A 21,023-nucleotide genomic window follows, 5' to 3' on the forward strand; every position below is an offset into this window, starting at 1 on the left:
TGCATTAAAAACATTATATCTTTAGAGAACCAATAGCTACTGTACTTAACCCATTACCAGTTATTTCCCATTCTCCTCCAGCTTTGGCTTTCCTTCATTACAGACATTGGGCCTCAAGCAAGAACATTTTTGATTCTTATCGTAATTTGCTCTTTAGGGATGCCTTCATCAAGCTTTTCTGGTCCCAATCCTGATCTGAGTCCTTTCATTCTAGCTACATGCAGATACCAAGTCCAATCAAATATGTATATTTTAATAAATGTGAATTAAATATACATCTAACACATTGAAATAACAGCTGAATCATACTTAATCTGACACACCTCATATCATGAGCTACTTGATCCAAATACTGAACTTCCTGATTCAAAACTACTATGCTGATATAATTTAATTATTGATAAGATATGGATGAAAGTTTAATGAGAAAATGTGTCTCCTGAAATTAACTTGATACAGTCAGAAAGAAGACGTCTCACTCTGTTGAAGTTGTTGAGACCTCAAAAAAACCCAGTCCACTCGTGGTTTTAAAGGGATGTAACAGAGTGAAGCTTGTTTTACCATTTAAACCATCTTTACAGTACAGACACTGACTGCAGAGAGCACTTTAACCTGACAACAGCCAAGTATTATTATTCACGTATGTTGCATTACCTCAGATTTGATGTTTTAATCCCCCCTTCTACACGTCAAATCTCAGTGTTCCCACTGTTCAGTTCCACTGACTGGTCACAACACGGGTGCTCACACTGAATGCCACGAGCACAAAAATGACGACAAAAAAGAGAAAAGTAGAATTACTTGCGGATGAAGCTGAATCACTGGGTGAATTCATTGACTAGTCAGAAAAGCAGTCATCAACTTTCATGATAATCAAAGCAGAAAAATGCCAAGTTTTCTATGGTATGAGCTTCTCTAAAGGTGCCTCTTTTCTATCACGTAGTGTCAGATGTACACAGAACATTGTCGGCCTTTGGACTGATGGTCAACTAAAACTACACTGGCCGTTGAGAAATTATGGGCGTGTTTAACAATTTTTTGACAGGTTGTCAACAAACCAAATATTTTAGTGAATAATTAGTTGAAAAACTAATTCACAGAATTATCGCTAATGATAATATCCGTTTGCAGGAGCCTATTTTGCGCAATTCCACTTTAAACAGACAACAAGAAGAACCTGGATCTGCAGATGGCTAAGAATGTGTAGACAATATGGTCTGTGTGTTCAGCTATCATAGCAGGGTGTCAGTCAGCTGTCAGAGCTGGTCAGCTCTTGCTGACCAGCTGAGAGATGTGTGTCTACTTCACTACATTCCACAAGCTCTTATAATCACAATATTATTATTATTCTAATGAATACATAAATAAACAAATCTGTTAAAGACATGATGATAAGACATTTTTTACGAATAAAACAAAAAACTTACCAACCCACGCTTTAGTTAAGTATGTTTCTTGGGCTTTAAAGATCCACACAATACGTATGGTGTGAAATGTTGACTGTAAATAAAACTGGATCTGTTCATGATGAAAACTCAGGGTGCCTTGCCTCATAGATCAACGATTTCTTGGCGCGAGTTCAAGAAACAAAAATCTAATTTGTACTGTTCTGCTCCAGTAAACAATATTCCATGCTCACACTGCCACAAGATTATCAATAAGCGCAACTCAGCACAGAGCCAGTGACCAACTCTCAGAAGGATCTGATGTGGTAATATTTCAAGGAAAAGTCAAAACTTATTTAAATATCAATATGGGTTATTCTATGGAAGAATGTGACAAGAAAAGCCCATGGCAGTATAACATCAATGTTTCCAATGTGACAAATATCTTACTTCCTCAAAACATGAATCTGTTCAAACTATCACTTTTCTGCTATCACCAAAAAGGTTTTTGAAAAGCTGGTGCAATCTCAGGAGCGTTTACTATCAAAGAAATCATAACACAACATAGTTTGCTTATTGTCACTACAGAAGAAAACACATTTTTAATTGGAAATCATATCAGATTGACATTAAACCCAACAGTGAAGTAATTATGAGTGGCAAACTTTTTTCCTGTTAATTTGGATTAATTAACTTTTCAATCTCATATCATGATTTCACACCAGGGGGCAAATTCAAAGCAATATCATAAAAAAAATGTTTGATAAGTTTGAGGGAAATACTTCTAAAATGAAAGGAGCTGCGACACAGGATCTTTTATATTCAGCTTTCATTTAATGCAGTCATGCAGTTTGTGTTGTTGTTTGTGTTCACCTCGTAAGAATTTATTTCTTCACTTTGCATTTGGCAATACATCAAGCTCTCATTAGCATTAGCCTGTCCAGTCTGTATGATAAATTACCAGATTCTTCCCCTTCTGATGTTTTTATTAACTCTCTAGCAGCTACACATAATCACATAGGATATTTAAAAAACAGGAACAAGAAGCAACATACAGCATACAGGGTGTTATATAATGAGAATAAATACTGACAGATCATAAAATCTAGCATATCTCTTTTACCTCGAACACCCTTCATGAATATTTGACTCCAAAACATATTCTCCTTTTGAAAGTGTATTTATTCTTCTCATCTTCTGTATTCAAATGGCAGCCTGTCAAGAACCCCCTCAGGCTTTAGAATCTACAGTGTTCTTTGTGTGAAATGCATTTTTGCTGTGGCTTTAAAAGCATCACAAACAGCACATAGTTCACAGTTTGCCCTCAGCAACTGTGGCATATGTGCTCATAGAGTCAAAACTTTGGTATATTCCAGAACAATTCTCATGGCAGTGTTCACTTTTTTGACTTTTGATTCGCTGCGCACTGTGAGCTGCTGACCAACAAGTCCTCACTGAAAAAAAAAATATTCTCAGAGGAAGCGCTTCGATATGGATGTAGGGTTTGTTCATTCTATGTGTCTATAGGTTAATGTATCGTGATGGAGTTCCTCCTACTGACTATGGCTCTAATGCTCGACAACAGCTGCTGTATATGCTCCAGAGAGCGTCTCTGTGCTTTTTTTAAATTTATTATATGGTATCACAGGAAATCTGTGTTCTGAAATATGGATATCATGTGGATAAATAAAGGTTGATTAAAAAAAATGTAAATAAAGAATAGTTATTTACATTATCATTTCATCTGCTGATTTTTTTTTTTCAATTCATCAATTGACCAATAAAAATGTCAAATGGTAAAGAAAAAATTTCCTGCATCTTTCTTTGTCAGAGCAACAGTTCAAAACGAAAACTTAAAGCATTTGTAATGATATGCTCCAGAGAAAAGCAGCTAATCCTTACATTTGAAAAGCTGGAAACCAGTTTTTTGCTTTAATGTACCAAGGAGTAAATGTTGATTGCACGATGTAATGGCTACAGAATGATAAAATTAGATTGGTAGCCTTTAAACCTTGCTGTCACCATGTTATTTTGTCAGCCACCAGGCACAAAATCTCTGTAAAGTGAAGGCTGACTGGTGATCGAGTCAGGCTGGCAGCCTACCATATTTCTATCTGCCTTCACGTCTCCATTACAGACTAAATTAATTAATTAACTAAATCAATGAATAACCTCATGTTTTGTCCTGTGTTGTTGGCAGTTGATACTCTGAGTACAGCGGTAAATGACCCAGTTGTCTTTGCAACAGCATCACAACACTAATACCACTTAAAAACTCTGGGGGGCTGAAGTCGTCTGTTTGCACATTAAAACATTTGTTTAATTGATTGATAGACTAATTATTTCAGCTCTAGTCCAGCAGAGCAGACACAAATAGGCCAACAGTTCATGCTAGATTAACTAAAACACTTTAGAGACAATTCAAGATAGTACAATAAAAAAACGTGTAAGATCTCACATCATGTGCTTTGCTCAGTGGCATCTGGATGGTAATGACTGACTTGTTTGTCTTAGTCACTTCTAAGCAAAATTTAAGTTAAGGGGATGTCAACCAACAACCAAATTGTCCTTACTATCTACAAGGCTGCTGCCTATTTACAAGAGTGGATCACCCAGACCACCATGGGCCTCAAAAACCTCAGGTTTACTGTGTGACCACTGTTTTTAGAGCATTTGATTAAATGCGAATTGTCAGGAAATTTCTCCCGCCAAAGTAGGGTGAGCCATATTCCACTTTCACTGACCTGAGTCTTCTTCAAGCAGGTTGGTTGTTACATGTTAAAGCATACAAACTCAGTAATCCTGAACACTAATGACACAAATGTTTTCAAACCAAACTGCCAAAGTATTCTTGATACTCCACTGTTACAGGTCATACATCTACACACACACACACATACCTACAGTCTGACCTTGATAAGAGCTGTGCGAGTTTGTGTGAATTGTGAACTTTAACAGCCAAATAAAGCACAGAGTAAACAGAGAATAGCAGCCCTACCACAGTGGATTAGTTCATAAAGCAGACTGCGGTGGTAACAACATGCTCCCACTCAATCAAAACGGAAACACTCCTCTGATGTCTCCGAGCAGCCTTCACTCACTCACTCACTTCACTGATTACCTTGAGTAACAGAATGACCTGTCTTGCTGCATGGGGATAGAATAACATTATACTGTGTGTAAGTACGTGTGTTTGTGTGTGTGTGTGAGAGGGCCTGAAAGGAACAGAGGAACAGAGCTCCCCCACTGGCCCTCCAGCCAAGGCCAGGACTGTATGCTGACCCCGGTCAACACAAAAAGAACAGCTGACGTGGCCCAACTGTTGACAGAGCAAAAGGGACAGGACTCCTTCTCAGCTGTGTGTGTGTGTGTGTGTGTGTGTGTGTGTGTGTGTGTGCAGAGGAAGTGCTTTTAACTTAAAATATTTGCTACATTTTTTAACCACAGGGATGTACCATGTCAGGAGAATTCAAACACAGATCTGTGTACTTTGCCACTCAGGTGTTAAAAGGTCACGTTAGGATGTAAAATCCAGAGACGTGCTCCCATCCTCTGATGTGCACTGATTACTATTTATAGCCATGTACAAACGATGAGTGAGGAAATATAATAATGATGTCATAGGTCAAAAAGGCCTTACAGTACTGCGCTCGGCACAAACAAACAGAACCGGGTTACTGCTGGAGATGCAGCTGTGCATTTTATGAAGGCAGTATTTTCAGCAGCAGCAGCAGCATAACTGCTGCTGTCTGAACTTGTGCTGGGACCATCAAACTATCTGTAAAACTGTAGAGCTAATCATTAACCGCCGGACATGCTGCAATTTCATACTCACAGAGGCAGGAGGAGGATGGAGGGAGTGAAGGAAACTATCATGGCACCACTTGCGCAAAGTTAGACGATAGAAACTTATCAAACGTCAGAGATCTTGACAAACCGTTTCCCCCTCTGCTATCTCTGGTTGTATTGGACCACTGCAGGCAATGTTGCAAATCAATGAGCAGGATGGTTTTATGGCAACAGTGGATTTACAGGGTTTTACAGGATTTACAGCTTTTGAGACTTTTTTTTCCCCCAGAGAAAGTCTGTATTACAAACTCAAGGTGTGGGGTTTGGAAGAACTGCCCATTCAAGAGGCTAGGGGGGTCTGATTAAGATGTATCCAGTTGCTTTATGAGAGATGCAGCCTCATCCATAGGGTTTCAGTTGTATATGTTATTTTACATAATGTATTTTTGGAAATGGTTATCGTATTGTGAAAATCTCATACAGTTGCAACCCTAATCCATAGGAGAGATTAAAGGAATATCATGATATCTCTGCCACGCTGCTTTGATTTTGACCATTTTTTCTTAAATCTCCCAGTATGTGAAAGTGCAATACTGAACCACTTGAGAAGTGCTATAACATGTTTCATTCACTGCATAAGCTACTTTATTTATGAAAAGTTTCCCAATTGACTTTCCAAAAAATCTACCATCTCAAATTTAGTGCTCAAATAGATGAATAAATACAGTCATTTATAGAATATTATGAATTCTGAATATCTTTCCGTATGTTTTTTTTAACAAAATATGCAATTTGAAGAAGTCAGCTTGTCCTGTAGAAAAACACTTTTATTTGATTTTTAATTAGAAGATTAACAAAAAGAATCCTTAGATTAAGCTGTAATTCTGATACATATTCATTTCCAGATGGAATCCAGGACCATATACTGTGTATTTTGGTCCTGCAAGGATTTTGTAGCGCATCTTCTTTAGAAACACAACAGTATTAGTTAACTGTGCAAGCAGCTTATTATGAACCATATTTATGTTTCCTGTTAGGCAGTGACCTCCAGTGGCAATGGTAATTATTACGTCAGCAAATGAGGAAGTCAGGTTCATTAATCATTATCCGTATATCCGTAACCGCTTATCCTTTGCAGGGTCGCAAGGGGCTGGAGCCAATCCCAGCTGACATTGGGCACCAGTTCATCACAGGCCTGACATATAGAGAAAAACAACCATTCACACTCACATTCACACCTACAGGCAATTTAGAGTGTCCGATTAACTTAACCTGCATGTCTTTGGACTGTGGAAGGAAGTCGGAGTACCCAGACAGAACTCACGCAGACATGCAGAGAACATGCAAACTCTGCACAGAAAGGCCCTCCCCCAGCTGGGTATGGAACCTTCTTGCTGTGTTTCCCAAGTCAAGTGAAGTAGTATAAAGAGCTGAAAAGTCAGCATAGGGAGGTGGTGGGTGTGGATGGTTGGGTAAAAACAAACATGACTTTCACCAAGGACACCACTGTTTGTGGCCAGTGTGAAAACAAAAGCCAACGGTGAGTTATTTTAACTTACTAATGTTATGTATGTAATGTTTGTGACTTAAGTTACATAAGTTACAAACATAAGGTGTTTTTTTAACCTAAAAACCTTACCAAGTAGTTTTGTTGCCTAAACCTAACCAAACTGCAACCATACAATGAAGGGCTGGTACGCCTGTCACTCAAACACACAAAATGGTCACATTTGTCATTTGTGACTGGCAGTCAACCTACGCAGTTATTTAGGTATGGGCATGTGTTATGATTTCTCCTGGAATTCAGACATGCCATTCAAACATCCACTTATAAAATTTGTTATGGGTAGAAGGTTGAAAATACAAACTAATTCCAATCTTCTCAGTGAGCTATAAACTGTGGAGAAAACACCATTGAGCGACTGAAAAATGACAAAAAACACAATTCATTGTAATAAAAAAAGGTGTTTTCCAAAAACTCCACCAACTGGAGGGCTGTTCAACAGCAGAGTGCTAAGTGTTGCCACTGGTGGCAGTCATCTTTGATTTTTGTTTGTATTGACTTCAATGAAAATAACCCTTTTGTGTCAGAATAAGTCATGTGTTGTTTTACAGGCACCTGACATTTTCACAGCTTGCAGATTTCCCTTCCATCCAGAGGGCTTGTATTTTTATTTTTTATAAGTCTTCTCATAACAAATTTTACATATGGATCTGCAGCTGAATGTGTCTGAGTTCTGGGCAAAAATCATGCAGGACCCAGATAATCAGTAAACAGTCCTGGGTCAGGGCTAGATATTGATATTCATTGGGATTAGAGCTGCATGTGTTCAGTCTATAAAATGTCAGAAAACACTGAATAAATTCCTACCAAAATTCACCAGAGCCCAGGGTGGCATCTTTGAGTTGTTAATGACATGTGACTAAGAGCATTAAATTGAAAAGAATCAATTGACATCAACATAAAACAGAGAAAAGCAGCAAATCATCTCATCAAAGAGGCAGGGACCAGAGAATATTTAACACATGTCATATGATCCTCGATCAATCAATTGTGACATAAAACTGACAGACTGTGATTGTATCCATATATCACACAGCTCCTCATGACATGTATGGGCAAAAAATAAAAATCACATCAATTTAAATGTTGAAAACATGCAATGTGTTTATCAGAAATCAATAAGCACTGTATGCACAGTGCTTTGTGGTGAATGTGTAAAGCTGCTACTAAGCAGGCTGCCTGCTGTTGTGGATAAAACATTACACAACAGCAGGCTGAGGAGTCTGTCATTCAATGTTCTGTTAGTAGTATGTAGTAAAAAAAAATAAATGCACCGAATTCTCCTGCTAAAATGACAAAGCCTACATGCATGCTTCCATTTATTAAACTTAATGTTTTGGCAGCCTTGATGGAACATTTCTCTTATCAGTTCTTATAGTGCAGTAGGCAGCTCTCCAGAGCACCTACGTCGTTTCAAATTAGAAGCCTGCTATGGCCGTGGGGAAAATAAGTATTATTATTATTGATAATATTGAGGGTGGGATTCAACCAGGCAGCAGCACCAAAACTTGCCTTCTGCCAACGACACACACACACACACACACACACACACACACACACACACACACACACACACACACACACACACACACACACACACTTCCTCTCTTGTCACAACAAAAAAACAGTCACACCCACTGATACAGTATGTGCTCTCCAGACTATAATACTCGTGGTGTTAAATACACTTGCACTCGGGAGTGCGCCTAACGGGATCCATATTACGCAATACGCGTTGGAAGCGTGTGCAGCCCGTGTTTGAGCCTGAAATAATCCCTGACGATGGAGAAATTACAAGCATCGTTAAAAAGATGATCCATGACAAAGTGGCGGAGAAGTGTGCGTTTGATTTGGTTGTGTGGTTCCACCTGAGCGACATGGCAAAGATAAACACAGCCGCCATCCACACCTCCCTAGCCGCGGAGCAAACAGTGACACAGAGGGGAAATATAAACTTTGACAGCGTCCTGTTCCGCCAAACCATGTGGCACAAATAAACAGCCAACTTACTTTTCCTGCATGACGTTCTCCTTGATGGCTCCCAGGGTGGAGTGGTTGCCCTGCTGGAGTCTGCAGGTGGCCAGGTGACGCTGGTGCTGATCTTTCAGGCAGGCGTTTTCCTTGCAAAGATCCGTCACCTGGAGCTCCAGCTCGTCAATCCGGACCCTCTGCTTCTCCAGCAGCCCCTGCTGGGTCTCGATAATCTTATTCAGCTCCTTTAGATACTCCGCAGCCTTGCTGGGGTTCTCGGTCGGGTTCTCCATCTCGTAAAAGCCCCTTTGCCCGTCCATGAAGGCGATATCCACACAAGCAGTAAAGCAAAGCCCTCTCCCTCTCACGCACACACACGCTCAGTAGTAGTAGCGATGTCAAACCCAGAGACCCTCCTTCGCTCCGACATGGCTGCTTTGACGTGCAGTAGTGGCAGCTTTGCTCTGAAGTTGGCCGGGTTTGGAGCTTTGCTGTCCGCTGCCGCCGCGTCCACAGGCTCTGCACCGCAACAGCCCAACTAACCTCCAACCAGCCGCTCCGTTCATGGGGAAACCGTTTAACTCTTTCAGGGCTGGAGATTGAGCGCTGCGCGTTATTCCGCCCTCCCCTCTCCAAAGGTTCTGACTGTGTGTAGCGAGAAAAAAACAAACAAACACCGAGTTTGTTCAACGCGTGTGCGTCCACTCAACAGGTAGGTTAAGTTTCTGTTGCGCCAAATCACAGGCGCACACTCACCTCGACACCAGCGTTCATTCGCGCATGGTGTCCGCGGTGTGTTTGTGCATGCAAGAGGTAGTACTACTTCCTCCCTCCACAGCATGTAAACAGCTGGTCGATCTGACCTGGCAGCCCAGAAAAACACCATTATGTTGGATTGATCATTTTAATAATCATAACATACTACAAATTATATACTTTTAAAGCTTAGAAAACTAACCGCTTATTTTTAAATCCTTTTATCAACATTCTTTATGTTAAAATGATTCTGTTGTATTTGATGGTGCTGTAAAGGGTCATTCAAGGATGGCTGGACTAAACCCCCTCAGGGTGGGCCCAATTCACCCAACAAATTAATTTAGTAAAGCACCCTTTCTTGATGAGTCCATTTTAATTATACTAGTGCAGTGCTCATCCACAGATTATTGGTAATGTGAGGGGTTTACAGATACAGCCTTAAGACTCATGCTCACAGAATCAGCAGGGCTGCCTGATATTTACAGTTTAAGATCTGTATGATTAAATTGGTACATTATGATCCGCACCACAACAACCAATGAGAGAGACATCCCGGAGCAGCTGATGGTGGTGCCAAGCAACATTAAACATTCTATCCCTTGAGGCTAACGCTAGCTAGCATAGGATTGTTTTTTCACACTGCAACACATTGCTACAGCAAGTTGTTGCACCATGCTAATCTCCACTTTGTTTACATCTGCTTCCCCATGAAATCACATGAGGGGGTTCACATGTGAACACTAGTTCCCCTCAGCTCTATGGAGCTGCAGAGTTGGTAAGTGGTGACAATTATCTGGGGGATCATCACTATGAGTGAGTCCATACACTTTTGACACATTGTTAATATAAAAATATTGATGAGTGCAGTTGATATAATGAAGTTTAACAGTTCCCTTCTTTTCAACACAAGGACTCAAGGTCAGCCAGTGAAGCAAGCGTCCAACGTACAGCCTTCATCATGTCAGTTGATATTGTTCTTCAGTAAGTCAAATTCCCATATTCCCAGACAAAATAACAGTTAATGAGATAACCACAAACAACTGCAAAACAGGGAATTTGGGGTACCTTGGGTGTTCCAAATTGGGACTCTTCATACTGGAAAGTACACAGTTCTTTTTTACTTATTTCCACTGTTGAATGCTACATTAGACCTTATTAGAGGTAGGCTACAACTTGCACATTTAGAATATTCCTTTTTAAAAGATCTTCCAGAGGGAGTATGGGTATTAGAGCGAGAGAACTCATTAGAAGAAAAGTGGAATTTATGAAATTAAGATGTTTCCAAGTAACTGAACCATTATCATCTTTTTCTATTCTTTAAGGGAAGTGTGGTTGACAGCGCTAAAGTGCATACAACTTGTTTATACTGTAACAGCTGTGCCACAGAAAACAAAGCCACAACCTTTGTTACGTATGAAGCCTTGTCTCCTCTAAGAGGCTCAGTGGTTCAGCATACAATTGATTGTGTGCATATGCAGCAGCAGCCTTTGCTATTTTTTTTTTTAAAAACTGACCCTCTGTGCTTATACCTTTCACACCTGACCTCTGGTTGGTACATTGTTCTATGCTGTTGCATTCTTCACATCAGTATGGACCTCTTAATGCGCTTCCCATCACAGCATGACCATTTAAGAACACTGAAGAACCGTCATAAAATAGTGAACCTGCTCAGCTTCACATAAAACTACTTCAGCTCACTTAAACAGGTCTTTACCATTTGTAAAAAAAAATGTGTTTATTCTGCTCATTTAAGTGCATTATTTCCAAAACAGTCATACAATACACATAGCAGACCTGCTATACTTAAACAAATTCATATTATACGCATAATACATATGTAACATTTCTGCATTTAGGGGTGCCCAAAGTGGGGCCCACAGGCCAAAGTTACCATGAGGTTCAATTTTGCCCCCAGATGCTTCTAGTGAAAAAAAATTAAAAATACATTTGTAAATCTTTATAATAAAGTTTATGCTAGTTTATTTTCTGTGAGGTATGAATGCTATTAAAATATGTAGGATCCCTTATTATTATTTTTCATAATGCAGAGTGACACTCCTAATACTGCTCTGCATCTTAACAAGGGAAAAAGCTTGGGCACCCTTGGACTAGAGCTTTGTTATATATTAAGTTGAGTTGTGTACTTTATCACAAATGTTTCCAACAATGTTCAAACGCAGAGAAATAAATATGACTAAATGTAATGTGATAAAAACTTTTACCATCATGTGGATACATTTTCATTGGCAATGGTAGTTGTTTAACAACCCCCGGCTTAGACATTGGTTCGCTTTGTATCAGTGTTAATAAGAGTAGACAATCCTGGATTGACTGCGTGATGAAGCTCACTTTTTGCACACTGGGATGTATTCACATAGTGACAAAAACAAGTGCAGAGGCAGACCACATATGAAGCCTGTCATTATCCCTCCTGATCACATGCTGGAGCTGCTGCATGGTTCTTTCACACAGTGATTGCCCTCTAGTGGTTTGTTCAGAGAACATACAGTCTGCAGTAATGGGGCTGGTGATGTTTGACAACTTTGAATCATTTTTCTAGCTCACTATCTGACTTGTAAGGGGTTTCAAGCGATGATATGAGGGGAAAGCACGGAGTTAATCTAGTCCCATCTGGTAAATTCAGAATACCAACAGCTTCAGGGAGGAGGAAGCTTGCTCATGTGCACAGCCCACTGACAGGCACAGCACAGCAGGATAAATCCTCACTGCCATCACCTGCCAGCCACTTGGATGCATTGCACCACATCTCCGATGAGAGAAAGGGAAGAGATAATGTGCATAATTCACAGAAAAGATTCCATGATCCTTCCCTGTAAAGCACTGAAGAGAGCAGAGACAAAGTGAATTGTAGAGAGGGGTGATTTTTCCCCCTTTTTTAGAAGTAATATTTGGACACAAAGGGTTGTTTTTGTGTCTTCTGATGCAACAGCTCCATCTTGCAGTGATGATGTGGCCAGAGCATAACGCACATGTAGTTTTTAGACCCAGAGAGTATTTTTTTTAGATCTTGGTTGTTCTGCTTTATGTGAGAATTGGAGTTTCATCTCACAGAAGGCCGGTGTATCAAAGGTTGCTACAGTAACACTGACAGCAGCAGCTGTAATGCTAAATCCCATATGTCCACTATGAAATAAAGACAGACTGGAGAGACTGTGGCGTTCAGACTCCACAGACTCCACCGCAGACGTCGATAAAGCAAAAACCTGGGCCGGGTGGCGAATTGGAAAACACGCATGGGAGTGTCTGTTATTCCTGCAAGCTCACAGCTTGTGATTCAATTTGACTAGTCTGAGATGTTATCTTTCTTCATGGCTTAAGACGCAGGGATGGCCTTTTTACAAAAACCTCAGTGGACCGTTTCCTTCTCCCACCATAACAACAAAGTTGCTGCCAGACAGGAGGCTGGTTTATGTCCGTCATAGCTGCGTTCAGAAGTTTTAATGGCCTCAGATTAATGTTTCTGACCTCAAGTGGCTAGTAAGGATTTAATATCCACCCCATCAGTTGTTTTATTTATTTATTATGGTACCTGAAAAACAATGTGGTGTTATGGACCTCAAACCCCTCAAGAAAGATTTGGGGGGATTTAGAAAGTTTAGAGGTTATTTATTTTGTTGTCAGTGATGCCACAGACAGATTTGGGTCAAGTCTTAAATGGGAGGATAAAAATATATTCCTATATTATCATTATCACCATTATCACCACTTGCCTGTGACTGTAAACCCTTAAAAAAAGGTACCATGGTGATAGCATAAAACAGTTTGGTAGTTCAATCACTACCATAACGGTATACATGGTACTGTACCACTGCCAATGTTGTTCCAGGACCATCATTGCAATTGACCAATCATGTTGTTGTGTTTTTTTTTATTTTAGACTTGGCAAATTCATTGTTTTCAGGTATTAAAAGAATATTTCCACTTTACAAGTCGCATTTTGGTTCGGTTGTGGTAATAAAACTGCTTGGTTAGGGTTAGACAATAACACCACTTGGTCACGTTTAGAAAATAAAACTAGTTGGTTAGGGCTAGCAATAAAACTGCTAGGTTAGATTTAGGTAATAAAAATACTCAGGTTTTGGATGAGATCATGGTCTGGATTAGATTAATAAATCAACATTTACTTTTGGTTTCACACAGGACAGGAGCAGCAATGATCACCAAAAAAAATCTCGACTGGGTGTCTTGACGAGACACCCAAAGCTTGGGGCAGACAAGCGAACTTTAGCTCTGACAAGTTACTGCTGGACAGCTCTCACAAACAAAAGCTAATCTCACAACCTGTTACTTAATCAGTGCTGACTAGGGGATGCAGTCCACCATGCTCTTTTCTCCAACACTGACACAATGACAAAACCAAGTGTTGAGAATCCAGTATTGCAAGATGTGCTCCTCACTCAGACCCTCTTCATCTGGCACATGTCAGACAACCTTGCCAAGAAGCCGACACTTGTATTTCATGTCATTTTGGATTTTTTATTTCGTAATAGGCTTAGATACCGGTTAATTGTTGTCAGGATATTGAAAGCAAAATTACCCAAAACTAACATCCCTAGAAGGAAGGATATGTTGCCATATGTTGTCGAGTTAACTCAGTGCTTCAATAACAATTACAATGAACAGAAAATAAACAGAATAAAAATGATGGAATGACAAAACACCAAATATGACTTATTCAAAATAACCAAACTGAGTGGTCAACAGCATTTAATTCAGAAAATTACCTCTAATCATAATATTAGTGAATGTGGTTATGTGGACTGCAGAAGGAAGAAATATCATAGACAGTGAATTTAGCTAACAACCAAAAGAGCATGATTTTCAATTTCCATTCAGTTTCCTTTGAAACTCATGGGTATACCTGGTCTGAATCACTAGATGGTCACTGCAGGTTCTCTTTTCTTCATTTGTATTCCTGATAAAGTGTAATTAGCAGCACGTTAATGTAGTGTAGGAAATTATTATGTTTTGTTGCACTTTTCTGACCCCAGTGCTTCAATCCTGCAGTGTGAGACAGGCTTTCCGAAGATACTGTATTTACCAAAGCAGTGCCCCAGTAGTTTCCCCTCGTGTTCATGTGTCTTCAGTCTGTCTCCCTGTATGTCTGTGCTGTGGGTGTTGTGTTTGTGTGGCTCCTGGATCCCTGTTCAACCTGTACACCTACCATCAATTAGCTAATCACCTCGCTATGCCTACACACCTGTCTTCCATCGGTTCATCACCTTCTAAAGTATATTTACCCTTGCTCTGCTTCCACTTGTTTGCTTCCACTTGAGAACTTTTTTGTTACTTTGTTGTCTTTTCTCCATGTGCCTCAGGACGGCCCTACATCTTCCCGCCTGCCCACAATCCCTGCACCTCTCCAGCCAGCACACTCAAACCCTTTCCTCCCCCAACCACACTCCACCATCTCCCATTGCCTGTCTGTCCTCAGCCACCATCTCCTCTCCACTTCACCTCCATTCCCCTCAGTATCTTAAAATAAAACTTCATAACATCTCCTTACCTCTGTGTCCGCGTCCTGCACTTGGGTCCACCGAACAAGATGATCTGGCCAAAAATGGAACCAGCAGGTAAATGATTTTCTGTGGAGGAACCTGATGAGGTAACTCAAACGTGAAGTGCCTTCTGGAATAGCCTACTTTAAAATGCCTCGAGTATGGAGCAAAGACAGTCAGCCTTGTCAATGGTTCGCAGGAGTTTCTTCAAAGCCTTAGTTGGTAAAATTGCAACCAAGATGAGTAGAGGGATTTATAAACACTCCAGCCTCCCTTCCTGCCAACCACCAATCTTTGCCTCGGCATGCTAGTAACCAGCCTTCACTCAGGCCTGCAAACAAGCAGCCCAAGCTTGACTTTTCCAGGTCCAGGAATTCAGTCTGCTAGCATCTGGCTCCAGCCTCCAGTCTGATTCCTGGCTTGCTAACATCCAACTTGCAAGACCCCAGCATGCAATCAGGCCTGTCCTGATTCAAGTAACCTCCTATCTGCATTTCCTGATCCTGTCTGGCCCGGGAACTTGCACCTGGGGCCAGTGAGGGAAACTCTACTGCGCATATTCAATGGCCTGAATAACCAGGAAGTAAAGCGGAAGCCAGAAAACTTTTTTATATTTAAGTATGCGGAAGTATGAGGAAACACTTGAGAGTTTTGCCCTGGTTGATGCGAGGACACTTGGTCGAGTTTTCTCCCAGGTAAAGCCCACAACCTGCCTTTTAGATCCCATTCCCACACCGTTTTTTAAAACACTCTATGGATTCTTTGAGGAACATCTGCTGTATTTGGTGAATTGCTCTCTTCAGACGGGTGTCTTCCCCACCTCCTTTAAAACGGCGGTGGTGAAGCCCCTTCTGAAGAAGAGTGACTTAGACCCCAATGTTTTAAACAACTACCGGCCTGTATCCAACTTACCATTTTTAAGTAAAATTTTAGAAAAACTTGTTTCTAATCAAGTAAATGAATTTTTAAACTCAAAACATATTTTAGAGTCTCATCAGTCTGGTTTTAGGATGAACCACAGTACAGAGACAGCACTTTTAAAGATTTTAAATGACATCAGGTGTAATTTAGATAACAACAAACTCACAGTCTTGGTACTACTGGATCTAACAGCCGCCTTCGATACAGTAGACCATCACATTTTATTAAATAGACTGAGGAACCTGGTTGGCCTCTCTGGTACTGTTTTTAACTGGTTCACATCCTACCTCACTGATCGAAGTTTCTTTGTTAGTATGGATACATGTTCCTCAAGAACCCATAAGATAAAGTGTGGGGTTCCCCAAGGGTCAATTTTAGGTCCAACTCTTTTTAATCTTTACATGCTTCCCCTTGGGGACGTCATCAGGAGGCATGGCATCAATTTCCATAGTTATGCTGATGATACACAACTGTACATTGCCGCGTCTCCTGATGACACAGGGCCAATTGATGCCCTTTTTAACTGTATTTTAGACATTAGGTCATGGATGGCAGCAAACTTCCTACAGCTCAACCAGGACAAAACAGAGGTTTTAGTCATTGGTCCTGAAGGCCAGAGAGAGAAACTTTTACCAAAGCTACAGGATTTTAAACCCTCAAAATCAGTAAAAAATCTGGGCGTGATTTTTGACTCTGACCTCACTTTTATTCCACACATCAAAAACATAACAAAGATAGGTTTTTACCATCTTAAAAATATAGCCAGAGTCCGCCCGTTTCTCTCCCAGGCCAGCACGGAGGTGCTGATGCATGCTTTTATCTCTTGTCGTTTAGATTATTGTAATGCCCTGCTCTCTGGTCTTCCCAAAAAGAGTTTGCATAACTTACAATTATTACAAAACTCAGCTGCACGAGTGCTGACGAAGACCAGAGGGCGGGAGCATATTACGCCTGTTTTAAAATCGCTGCATTGGCTCCCTGTGCGCTTCAGGATTAATTTTAAGGTTCTTTTACTTGTTTTTAAGTGTCTTAACGGTCTTGGGTCTTCTTATCTATCTGCATTACTTTTACCCTATCAACCCTCGCGGACCCTGAGGTCCTCCGGTGCTGGCCTTTTAACGATACCACAAGTTAGAACTAGAACACACGGGGAGGCGGCATTCAGTTATTATGGCCCCCGATTGTGGAACAGCCTCCCGGAGAACCTCAGGGCCGCAGAGAATGTTGATGTTTTTAAAAAGAGGCTCAAGACCCATCTTTTTAATCAGGCATTTAATTGAGCTCATTTAACTCTTTCTAATTACCGGCATTTTTTATTATTTATTTATTTATTTATTTATTTATTTATTTATTTATTTATTATTATTATTCTATTTTATATTAATTCTTAGTTAAGCCAATCCTGTTTTATTACTTACTTGTTTTATCTCAATGTTTTATTTCAATGTTTTAGTCGTTATTTATGGTCTATTTTATACATTATATTGTTCTATTCCCTCAGTTTTAGCTTCTATACCTTTTATCTTATTTTACTGTTTTAGCCCCTCGATTCTCCAGTGTTTCCTCCTGGGGGCCTACCACACCGGGAGTTGCTTCTGGTCCACCGTTGGGGGTGCTGTCCCGAGGACGGCCCTGGCCGGAGTGGCGGGAGAGCTTTACGCCTTGGTGTGGAGCCTCCTGTCTACCTGGGCTGGGGCGGTCCTTTTGGTGGCGCCCCTGCAGTCATGGACCTTGATTCCTCTCGGTGTGCACGGCCCCCAAAGGTAGCTGTTCCTCACCTCTGATCTTTGTGCCGAGCCATGTCTCCTTAGCAATAACTAGTGTATGTCTGTGGGTGTGTGTATGTTTGTGTGTGTGGGGGTGTATGTATGTCAGTATGTCTATGTATGTACGTGAGTGTGTATGTAACTGTGTATTTGTGTGTATGTTTATGGGTGTGGGAGGCTTGGGGTTTTTATGATGTTGTCTTGCTCTGTTTGTTTGTTTTTATCCTCTGTGAGGCACTTTGTGCTGCAAAACTGCATGAAAAGTGCCATATAAATAAAGATTGATTTGATTTGATTTGATTTGAAGTATGCGCTAGACAAGTAATTTTCATTGCCATTTTTCCATCTGGTACCTAGTTCTTCTATATAAATCTATTGTGTGAACTTGAGAGTGCAAATGTCCCAGAATTAATTTCAGCATTCAAGCGTGAGGTGGAAAGCTGTCGAACATGAGGCCAACAACAAAAGTTTTTCAACAGTTTTTTTCTATGTTATTTCATCATGAAATTCACTTCTGAGAATTTTTTATGTGAGATATCAGCTATGTAAACTTTTTCGGAGTTGAGAAGTTCAGCAGTTTGTTTTGGTGGATGAATTGGAAATTCACAGCTGCATTTTCAGTTTTAATCAATTCAAGGTGAATTGAAATCAATTACGAACTGTTGCTGTCCCAGCAAAAACATCTAGGGGAACCACTGCTGTCATTATATATATTTAATATTTACTCTACTTATCATTAGTTGTAAAGGGGAAAAAAAACGTATTGGGATGCTTTACTTCAGTAAAAGTACTAATACCGCACCATGAAAATACTCCACTACAAGTCAAAGTCGTGCAATCCAAACCTTTCTGAAGTAAACATACTAAGTATTGTCAGCCAAATTTATATGAAGAAGTCAAAGTAAAAATGCTCATGTTATGGTAAACTGTTCCCGTCAGTGTTACATTTTACATTTACTTACATTATTTGTACCTTTTCTGATTGCATGTGATAAATAAACTTACTTAATTGATTTTTGAGCGCTGCTGGCTGCCTCTGGTGGTGATATTACGTAATACCCGCCAGAACGCATCCTCTCAAACTATTAACAATGTTCTGTGTGCTTGTGATATTGCAAGATCATTCTTCCAAGAACGGCTAGAAAGAACATTCTCCCCAAGAACACAAGTCCATTCTTTGCATTCTTGATTTTGAGAAAGGCCCGTTGGTCTTGCCCTCTGGTTGTCCACCTGAGGTCTCCTGTGCTGCCTCTGACCTGCCCCAGGCCATTTGCCTGAGGTTCCCTCTGCTTTATTATACTTTAGTCTTCCATCTATTTCATTCATTCATTGGATTTTCTTGAAGCACATCCCAGAGTGATGTATATATGATTCAAATTAGGATAAAAATAGGATAAGACATAAGAGACACTAGTGTGCATGCGAAAGCAGAATTTGATGGACTAAATCATTTTGATGGCATGACACACAAAAAAGTGGAATTAAGTAATTTTTAAAGACCCTCATTTCACATTCCCCTATGTTGACTGCTAAAAGTGTGAAAAATGCAAAAAAGAAACCTCCCAGTGTTGTTTTGTCCATGCTGGGCTACAGTAGAAACATGGCGGTGCAACATGGTGTACCCTGTGGAAGAGGACCTGTTCCCTCTGTAGATATAGGTGGCTCATTCTAAGATAAACAACACTGATTCTTAGTTTCAGTTGACTATACACTAATGATAACATCATCATGATAGTACATTCAATTCTGCCCTAAATGCCCAGAATCCTACACTGTGGACCTTTTAAAATAAAAGATTCTAAAAGTTATGTAAAACTGTTATGTAATGAAAAGATCAATCCTCTCTGGAAGGGCAGTGAATGGTTTAGGGCACCAAAATGTCCCCAAAGCTACTTTAAGTTACAAAAAAAAAAAAAAAATTCAGATCAACTATATTCTTAGTTTGCATGTGATGGAACTATTTGAACAGATCCACAAAGGTGTGAAATGGTTTCTTTTGTTTGCATTTCTATGACGTTCTTAGGAGTGTTAAAACAGACTAGTTAATTAATATGCTGGCTAGAACATATCTCCATGGCAGATGGCTGTTGGCTGTATTCTTTGTGCTGCATTTACATGCAACTTTTAACAGAGAATGATGTGAGCTGATGCAAAGTGTTTGATCGGTCAGCCTTTGTCAGCACTGAGTTCTTTAATGTCAGCTTGATGCTGGGCTGTTGTGTGTATTATGTGTTTTTAATAGTTTGTTGATGACAATGGAGCTAACTTGGTTTTACACACAGACAAGCAGACACACTCACACTCCCAAGCTACTATGCCTACCACGCCATGTGAGGACTGCACAGTCCTTAATAAAGCAAATAAAAAGATTGCTGACCTGAAAGAGGACATCCATCGGCTCTCTGATGAACTGAAAAAGAAGGACTCACTCCTGTCCAGTTTCATGGAAGTGGCATCTGAGCAGTCCAAACAAATCATTTCCCTCAACGCAACCATCCGGGACACCGTTCAATGGGACCCTGCCGCCAACCTTCGACTTTTCTCCTGCTCAACTCCTAACCATCAGGAGTCATGGGCCGAGGTGGTGGTCCGTGGTAGGAATAGTCGGACGGCCCGGTCTGCCTCGCCACCTCACCTAGACCTCTCCAACCGCTACACGGTACTGTCCACGGCCCACCCAGGTGACCCAGCTGTCGCTCCAGCTGCTCCAACTCACCCTGTTCTGGACCCATCGCCGAGGATGACACCGGCCAACACTGTCACTTCACCTCTAAGGGAATACAGTGTTCAGGCGGCCTGCCGCTCTACTGTGAGGCTGGATCGACGGCCATTGACCGAAGCAACAGCATCTTCTCGCCGTAAGATGTTAAAGGACACCGTACTCAGACGGTCTGGATGATTTCCTTGCCCTGAGCCGAGAGGGGATCCTCCTTCCGGGTTCAAGGCCCACGGTCCCCCTTCACTTCCCCCACCTGCCCAGGCTGCCCACCTCCAGCCGGTGACCACCGACGTACAAGCAGGTCATGCACTCCCACGCCATGGGAGTCCACAGCTGTCACCTCCCCATCTTCATCCCCTCTTCTCCCCGACCACACTGATAACCGGGGACTCCATCATCAGGAATATTCGCTTCTTCAACGCTGTCACTCGCTGTTTCCCTGGAGCCAGCATACCCGATATCTTGGACAAGCTCCCGGGGCTGTTGCTTTCACTCCCCTCCTCTATCAGCCGGGTGATAGTTCACATGGGGACCGACAACTTAGCTCGTCAGCAGTCAGAGCTGACCAAAAAGGATTTTAAGGATCTTTTATGCTTTTTAAGTTCCTGTGGAAAGTCTGTTTTTATTTCTGGC

At 40.9% G+C, this 21,023-nt stretch overlaps 1 protein-coding gene across 3 annotated transcripts in view; it reads right to left on the reverse strand.

The window, feature by feature from the left end:
- Positions 1-9,262, reverse strand: part of iqsec1b (IQ motif and Sec7 domain ArfGEF 1b) — a 225,815-nt gene extending 216,553 nt beyond the window's left edge. For all 3 annotated transcript variants that reach the window (XM_073467945.1, XM_073467946.1, XM_073467944.1), the window contains exon 1: positions 8,749-9,262. In XM_073467945.1, coding sequence (XP_073324046.1) covers positions 8,749-9,029 — 281 coding nt within the window. In that variant the 5' untranslated portion in view covers positions 9,030-9,262. The remainder of the gene's footprint in view (positions 1-8,748) is intronic.
- Positions 9,263-21,023: the final 11,761 nt, after the last annotated feature.

The sequence above is a fragment of the Pagrus major genome, chromosome 6 (genome assembly GCF_040436345.1).
Source record: "Pagrus major chromosome 6, Pma_NU_1.0".
Taxonomy (NCBI): domain Eukaryota; kingdom Metazoa; phylum Chordata; class Actinopteri; order Spariformes; family Sparidae; genus Pagrus; species Pagrus major.